The 8,843-nt window shown below is 37.5% G+C and overlaps 1 protein-coding gene across 2 annotated transcripts in view; it reads right to left on the minus strand.

The window, feature by feature from the left end:
- SMC6 (structural maintenance of chromosomes 6) overlaps positions 1-8,736 on the minus strand; it is an 81,184-nt gene extending 72,448 nt beyond the window's left edge. The window contains exons 1-2 of one of the 2 annotated variants that reach the window (XM_045549068.1): positions 8,541-8,736; positions 1,134-1,276 (exon numbers count right to left, since the gene is read on the minus strand). In XM_045549068.1, coding sequence (XP_045405024.1) covers positions 1,134-1,271 — 138 coding nt within the window. In that variant the 5' untranslated portion in view covers positions 1,272-1,276; positions 8,541-8,736. Of the gene's footprint in view, positions 1-1,133; positions 1,277-8,121; positions 8,141-8,540 lie in introns of those variants that run through there. The other variant, XM_045549070.1, reaches the window with a different exon arrangement.
- Positions 8,737-8,843: the final 107 nt, after the last annotated feature.

Genomic DNA, 8,843 nt, shown 5'->3' on the forward strand with positions numbered 1-8,843 from the left:
CTAATAAATGTATCACAAGGTTTCTTAATATTGACAATATTGGCATTTTGGGTCTGATAATTTTTTGTTGGTGGGGGATCTGTCCTGTGCATTGCAGAATGTTTAGCAGCATCCCCAGCCTCTACCCATTTGACTCCAATAGTACACACCTGTTCCAGTTGTAACAACCAAAAACAGATCCAGACATTGCTAAATGTCCCCAGGGGGCGGAAGCAGACTCCCCCTGGTTGAGGGGAGTTTACCATTATAGTAAAACTTCCTGAAAAATACAGAACTATATTTAGAACACCCCTGAAAGATGATTATTCAGCCATGGTTCAGCCACACTGAATTCACTATCTGACATTCAGAATCACAATTCAAAGAGCAGAGTACACATCTTAAAAAGTAAAGCCTGCTCTTTTTGTGACTTTCTGCGTCTGTCATTTATTGACAGCTGTGTGACTTTTGGTAATGTATAAAGAATATACAGCTTCCAAATCTAAAAAACAGGAATAAATCCTATACTGTAAATATATGTCAACATTAAATTAGAGAAAGCTTATAAATGGTTTAACCGAGAATTTGGCACACAGTACTCACTTGCATGGTGTAGTTATCTAAGTGCCATAACAAATCAGCTTTATTTTATCAGAATAAATTTCAATTTTTTTGAAGACCACTTTCATGCTTCTAGCTATTTTAATGGTTTATTTAAAAACTCCTGGCTCTATTCTTCCAGACATACATCTTATTAAAAAGCAGAAAACATTTACATCCTTATATGAGGAGAATACTGGAAATCATGGTTGAAGAATTTTTAAATACATTTTTATTTTGAGATAATTACAAATTCACATGCAGTTGTTAAGAAATATCTTGCATACATGTACTACATGAACAATAGTATAAAATCACAACCAAGATACTGATATTGATATAGTTAAAATACAGAATATTTCCATTATCACAAGGATCCTTCACATTGCCTCTTTATAACCACATCCACATCCCACCTTAACCCTTCTTAACCTGTGATGGTAACTGCGTCATTTCAAGAATGTTAAATAAATGGAAACAGACAACATGTAACCTTTTGGGAATAGTTTCTTTCACTCAGCCTAATTAGTATAATTTTGAAATTTCGTACTCACCAAAGTGGAGGTACCATTAGTGAAAGAAACTGTACATTCATCTTCATCACCATCTTTATCAAAATCCTCCAATTCTTCTTGTCTTGGTCTTTTGGCATTTTCAGGAGAGAAGAAATTTTCTTCCTTTCTTTTGGCCATCAGGTCTGAACAAATATTTATAGTAACAATGAAGTAAATCAAATATAGCATCTATTTGGTTGTTATTTACATTAGACTTAACAAAATAAATCACACGAAGCTTATCAAATTTTAAGTATTATGTCCATCTATTTTTACTTTAAAAAATAAAGTTACTTAGTGTTCCATCCAGCATGGAGGAAGAGGACCATGAGTCAAAGGATGCTAGTTAAAGGCAAGGAAACAGATTTTCCCCTAAAGCCTCCAGAAAGAACATAGCTCTACTAACACTCTGATTTTGCACAGTGACACCTGTATTGGACTTCTAATCTACAGAAGTGTAAGATAATAAATTTATGTTGCTTTCAAACAAATCATCCGCATACTCGACATTAGTTGATTTTACTTCAGAGTAAAATTGGCCAAGATTTTATCAATCTGAGTCTACCTAACTGTTTTGACTCCTAAACTCAAAAGGTAAAAGATTTTGTGAAACTGTGGCCTCTAGTTTCCTAAATCTATTAATAGATTACCTCCAAAGTTGATACTGAACCTCCAAAGTTGATAGCCCATGACTGAAAATTAAACTTTATGACTACTTTGATTGTGCTTTCATTGTTTTCTTTAGAATACATTTAAGACCTAAAATGATAGGTACCTAATAATTGCTTGCTGAATAAATGGAGAGAAATATCCCTGACATACATAAGTTCTAGGCTCAATGCATTTAAGTCCCCCAAATATTAGAACACAGCAGCCCTGTCTGTACCATGTACCTGGCTCCTTTCTCCCCATGGCAACAGTAGATTGAATGAGATTTCCTCTCAAGAATTTGTACTCAAAGATTCTAGTCAATCCTCACTGACATGATAGTTCTAGCTCATGATATGTACACAGGCCAATAAGCCCAGTCTTAAGTGTGTGTAACTTGGGAGCATGGGAGCTACTGGAGTGGTATTAGAGAAAGAACATGAGGTAGACATCCAGAAACAGAATAGGGACTCTGGAGAAGGAATGCAAGAGAAAAGGAGAGCAGAAGAGACAGAGACATTCACAAATAGGGTTTAATTTTTTAATCTATCGGTTTCCAAACTTATATTGACAGAACCAATTTTGTAGAAATGTTAAATACCTACACATATTTTGGAGGAACCATTTTTGGGAACTGTCTTTGTCAAGTTTTGGTATTATGACAATGCATGCTTTAGTAAGTGAACTGAGTGGTTTGCACATCTTTTTAATGCTCTAAAATTGCTTCGATGGCATGACATTTAAATATTTTTAGAAACTGAGAAAGAATTAAGGTCAAACTTATTAGATAGTATAGACTATTTTAAAGTTAATCTTATAAAATCATTTCAATTTCTTTCTCATAGATTGGTTTTTATAGGTTCATGTCTTCCTGAATCAAATTTTTATAATTTTATTTCCCAAAACAATGATAATTTAAAGCCTCAAACTTACTATATAAAATTATCTTACATTTTGTAAAATCCTCATCTGTAGTCATGATTTTACACAAACTCCAATTAAGTTTGAGGGCTATTTTAAACATTGTCTCCAAATTAGTTCTTTGCTTTATCAAATCTAGTTTTTCTTTCATGAGAATATTTTTATATTTATTCACATATTTTTATACAACTAAGTATAAGGGGTATGCTGTGGCATAAAGTTCAGTCTCTAATTCCTTCTCCTGAAACACAAGTTAAAAAAGAAATGAGAGACTTTGCTTCCAGGAAGATGGAATAAATGTACGTTTTCCTTTTCTTTCTGCTAAGTGAAACAAAAACCTTGGACATTATATATAAAACAAACATAAGAAGACTCTGAAAGGTGAAGAGAAGAAGGTAGACCCAAGGAACAACACAGTAGTTAAGTTCCTTGAGTTTTCCTTTTTTCTCAAATACCCCAGACTTGGAGAAGCAAGCAAGTGGGAAACACCAACAAACAGGTGGGGGGAAATAAAGGCCCCAAGGAAAGCTTGCTCTCTCTAGCCAAAGGGCCAGGAAAAGGGCAGCCTAATAAGACAAAAAAGTTTAGACAATAACTGCTCTACTCCCACCAACCACTGAAAAAACTGGCTCCTCCCCAATCCATGCAAGCAAAGGCAAGTGGGTAGCCTGGACTTCCACCCTGGTAAGGCTGTAAGGTGGCATCTCAACACCCCAATTGGTATGGTGTCAGAGAAGGCTAACTAGGCCAAGTAGGGGGCCATGATAATGGTGGCAGTGGAGATCAGCTGAAGAGCCTAGACTTCCACCCATACCAAGCAGTAATAGGGTGCTACCTACCCCCTCTTCCTTGGCTGGTGTCAAAGGAGGCCTAGTAGAAAGTCAGGACTTTTACCATTGTCCAGAGGTGAGAAGAACACTCTCACTGCAATGGCATTGGAGACCATGTGGGGAAGAGAAACTATCACTCCAGCCCAGTAGTCATTGTGACTAAGGAAACAGCTCTGATTAAGTTCCAGAACTGAGTCTTTGTGTCCATGGACCAGTATGTACGAGGGCAGCTCTCAAAGGTTGTGATCTCTTAAAAAGTACTAATGACCTCAAACAGTTTTTGCTTACATCTATCGATATTTACTATATTAGAAACTAAAGCTAAGAAACTTTTAAAACAAAGAACACGCAAGTACACATTCCATCAGTCAGAGCAATGACATCTCACAACTCATATAACCTCTGGAAAACTCCACTGTACACTTTAAGAGAACAAAAGCAAAAAAAGGAAATAACATCTTATGATGATTATGATTATTATGAAAACAATTCTGGCCTTGTAGACCCCTTGCAAGAATCTCATGGATTCCCTGGACAACACTTTACAAACTGCTGCTACAGGGGATACTATAAGCAAGTCCATGATACTGTGCCATAAATTATAAGGCATAGTCAACAAGCAATAAAGTTAGAGCAGTGGGGAAAGAATGGACCACAGATGGACTTGTAGACTCCTCATATTCCAAGCGTGGTCTAAGGACCAGCAAGCAGCATCTATGTCTTCCCAGAACTTACTAGATATTCAGAACCGCAAGCCTAACCATAGGCCAACTGAATCAGAATATTTAACAAGACTTCAGGTGATTCATAAGCACATTAAAGTTTGAGAAGAATTGCTGTAAACCACAAAAAACAACTGGGACTTTTTATCTTATCCTGAAGGCAACAAAGAGCCTATTATGATAAATAAAATACCATTTAAAAGGTATATTAACATCCAAAGGACATTTAACCTAAACAAATGCCTTCCAAGACAATATTACCATTACAGTCAAAACTACATAATATTCACCATCATTTTTACAAATAATTTAATGCTTATTCTGAACCTCTTGAAGAAGTCAAAAACTTCAAATCAAACATATTTTCAAACTGTTTAATAACAAGAATCAACATATATTAGTTTCAGCTTATTGTTAAATTTCGTAAGATACTACCAGGCCATTATTTTTCCAATGACACTTTCTTCTTTACTACTCATTCTCTATTCCCTTCTCAATTAATGAGAAATAATTTATTTATTATAGAAAAGCAAAGAGAAAGCATTACTTTTTGGTTTTCCCAACATTAAATGCCCTTTTAAACACTGTTTTTATTAACGCCTAATATATAATCTTGCAGTTAGCAGGCACTCAGACTTCAGCTGACTGATACGTACAAGGGAAAATGTGGTGTGCTTCTCACAATGAATGTGAGATTCTATACTACAGAAAAGATAGTACACTCGAACACTACATGATGATAATGTTTTTTATTTGCTGGAGCATGACATGGGATTTGCAGTTTGCTATTAGGTTGCCAAGGTAACTTGTATCTAACAGACACTGAAGGATCCTACCTTTTAAAACAGGAATCAATTTGTAATTTAATGATGGATTTTCAAAAACAGATATAAATGCCAGAGTTAGATACAAATTTAAATAGTAAAATTGCTTCCAATATGCTAAAGAGACCTATTTCTAGATGCAAACGAATACACAAAAGCTCCTCTGGGAGTTTCAATATATCCATAAAGCTCTTTATAGTTTTTAATATTTGCTTAATTAATTATTTATAATTTAAAAACACTAGACTTAAAGAACAATATTATTTCTCCCTTACAGGAAAAAGCAGGGACAATGAAGATCACCAATAAAATAATAAGCGCAAGAAGAAAAATCAACAACTATGAGTTCATTACAGCATATAGACACATAGGAAATTTAATAGAAGTCAAATGCATTTTAACAGAATCCTAAATTTTAAAAAGTATCTAATAATTCATAATTCCCATTAATATCATTGTAGGAACTAAGAATAGTGACAAGCATAACAGAATTATCAACAGAAAATGGTGGTTTTGTTTTTTGAAAAAGGTAAATAACTGCTACTTCTGAATCTGCCCTGGACTGTGTTTATCTCATCCTCAATTCTGTTCTTCCCACCACAAGACATTTATTCTACATTAAACTCTCATTTTTAATGTACTGCATTAAGTATATTGCTTGGAATATATCACAAAATCATGAGACTCACCAGATAAGAAATAATATAAATATTTATGTAAAAAAATTTGTAAGTCCATCCATCAAAGATTTCAGGATCAGCAAAAGCACAATATTTCAAATAACAAAATTTGAACAGTTAAATTTGTGTTTTGAAAACATCTCTGTGGCCTCAATGTAGAGGACAGATGAAACAGTAAGAAAAGTGGCAGAAGAGATCAGTTTCTAAATGATGAGGGGCTAGACAAAAGCAGTGGTAGTATCAGGGATGAAGGGAAGAAATGAAACCAAGAGATTTAAAGACTGGGTAAAATGGCTGAGTAGAATTAACATTTGTTGAATAACTATTACTTAGCTTTTGAGATGAACACTTTATTTCCTTTGATCCTCAACATTCTTATGAACTAAATATTGCCCTTATTTTACAAAAGGGGAAAAGCTCAAGTGAACGACTTGAAGTTATATAGCTACAACTTAGCTCTAACTTATAAAGGATTCTATAGCTATAACTTAGCAAAGCCCAGATTCAAATCCAGGTTTGTCAAAACCCAAAGTCAAACCTCTTTAATGTCCAAGTTCCTACTGGCATAAACAACTGAGTTTAATTGACAGTTTAATTATTCACAGGCAGGGGAAATTGGCTATTAATCTGTTCTTCATCTTTATCTTCCTGTTTATTCTTCATTAAAACTACAAAAAGGATTTTATTATCATGTGTCCTTCTAATGTGACCATTAAAGTCAATCAAATCTTTGAGCTTGCTTTTTAAAATTTCATTTTCTGTTTCATCTTCACACTAATGCCAAATGCCATTATAAGTAGACAGAGCAAGTTCAGCAAAGACAGAGGAAAAAATAAGTTTTGTTTGAAAACACTAAGTTTGAAATGCTCCTAGGATACTTATATAGAGAGGCCAATAGGTAGCAAAATATATTCTGCGATAGAGGATGTGGGAGTGGAACTAAGAAAGCTAGCTGTACGTTGAATTTGTGACCAAGGAAAGTACGTTGAGTGAGGAGAAATGTAACTTATTCAACTAGTGAATCAAAAATGCTAACATTAACATAAGTGACTACCCTTGACCCTCAGTCAGCTGGACACAAGTTTATATACATATAACTGTGGCATTTAATTATGTCTTAAATATAATGCATACTATTATGGTAAATTTTTGAGTCATTTATTAATTCTGAAAGCAAGCCAAGTACATCTTTAATTAATTTTCCTAACTGTGGTCTAAAAATGATACTCAAGATTTAGGTAGGTTTTATTTGTAATGCTACAGACTAGGCACTCAGCCAAATATACTAAGCAAAATAAACCTTTAAGGAATAAAACTTGATTGTCACTGTAATAACTTTAACATACCATTTGTACTTTTTGCCAGGCTCAATAGTAAATGTTTTATACTAATTGTAGATAGATATAGATGTCTAACTGTGTAACTTTCCCTTCCCCTCTCTCTGTCTCCAACCTGTTAGGTACAGTCATCCCTCAGTATCCATGGGAGATTAGGAGACTAGTTCCAGGATGATACACCCCCACCCTCTCGGATACCCAAATCCACAGATGTTCAAGTCTCTTATATAAAGTGGCATAATATTTGCATATAACCTATGCACATCATATACTTTAAGTCATTTCTATATTCTTATGATACCTAATACAAGGCAAATGCAATGTAAACCGTTGTTATACCATACTGTTTAGGGAATAATGACCCAAAAGTCTGTACAAGTTCAGTACAAATGCAACCATCCATTTTTCTTTCCTCTGGAATATTTTCGATCCCTTGGTTAAACAACATACTAACGGTCTCCAAACTTTTCTGTACTTGCACTCATCAAGGAAAAGAAATTTTGAATACACATTCCAATATGAAACTATCATTCTGTATACTTCACACAGCAACAGAAATGACATGAGGTAAATCTAAGTATAAATTTCTAATATGCTCCCTCCCCACCCGTATACCCATGGAACTGACTGCAGGCCATTGCACATGCTGTTGAACATTTTAAGACGACACAGCAGCCATCAAAGTCAGAATCTGTAAAAGTCCAAAGTAGCTTGTCTTTAAAACACTGGCGTTTAGTCTATTCATGAAACATACATCGAGTAGTAAGAGCTCACACAACTTCTGTCTTCAGGCTTACACATCAAATAGTTGCTGTTTATGAGAATTATCACAGTATTATCTCAAGCCCTATTGCTCCTACAGCTCGTTCCCTACTCTGGAGTCCTGTTTTCTGTTTCCAAATGAGGGAAAAGAAATGCCATCAAAAAACCTTCAAACATCACGATTTAATTTTTCTAGATAACAGTTTGCGTTTTCATGAAACTGGGATTTAACGACAAATCCAATTTGGTGGCATTTGCACATACCCTTTAAACACTTAAGTTGCTGCCTGTGAGGTATCGTCAGATACGTGACAAGAGCCCACTTCCTGATCTCAACTTCACCTCAGACCCTGACCCCCTCAAGCTCCCTGCCAAAGCCCGAGGGCCGTCTGGGGACTGGAGCCAAGAGGGAAGGAGGGGCCCCGCCACAGACCGCCAAGTTTCGCGCGGCTGATGAGATCTGAGCCATCCGCGGAGAGCGCGCGAAGATCCCGCCGGCCGCCCGGCCAGCTCTAGGGACCTGCGCCTCCGGTCCAGGCCCACCGGGGGGGGCCCCTAGACACCGCCGCAGCTCCGATGACCCGGCCGCTCCCAGGTGCGCTGGGGGTAGCCAGCCAAGGAGCCGCGGGCGGGGGATGAACCCCGGGGGCAAGGGAAAGCGACAGCGCGCGCCTTCACCCTACCGCCAACAAGTCGTAATCTCCCAAAGGAACCCGATCGGCGGGGCTGTCGTGGTGCGACCGGACGCTTAGGCCACCCTGAGGGCGTCTCGGCCTCGGCTGAGCGCCCTTGGCCAGCCAGGAACCGCGCGCCCGCAACCGAAGGCAGGAGTCCAGCCGCCCCGGCGCCCACCGCGGGACAGTCCGCGCCTGCGCCCCGCCCTCCCTCCCCCGCGGGACTCCGCCCGCGCCTGCGCAGTTCGGGGATTTCGCTCCACTGGAGTCTGAGAACGGGCCGGAAGTGCCCCTGGGCGGGCGGGGGAACGG

The sequence above is a fragment of the Lemur catta genome, chromosome 4 (genome assembly GCF_020740605.2).
Source record: "Lemur catta isolate mLemCat1 chromosome 4, mLemCat1.pri, whole genome shotgun sequence".
Lineage (NCBI taxonomy): Eukaryota > Metazoa > Chordata > Mammalia > Primates > Lemuridae > Lemur > Lemur catta.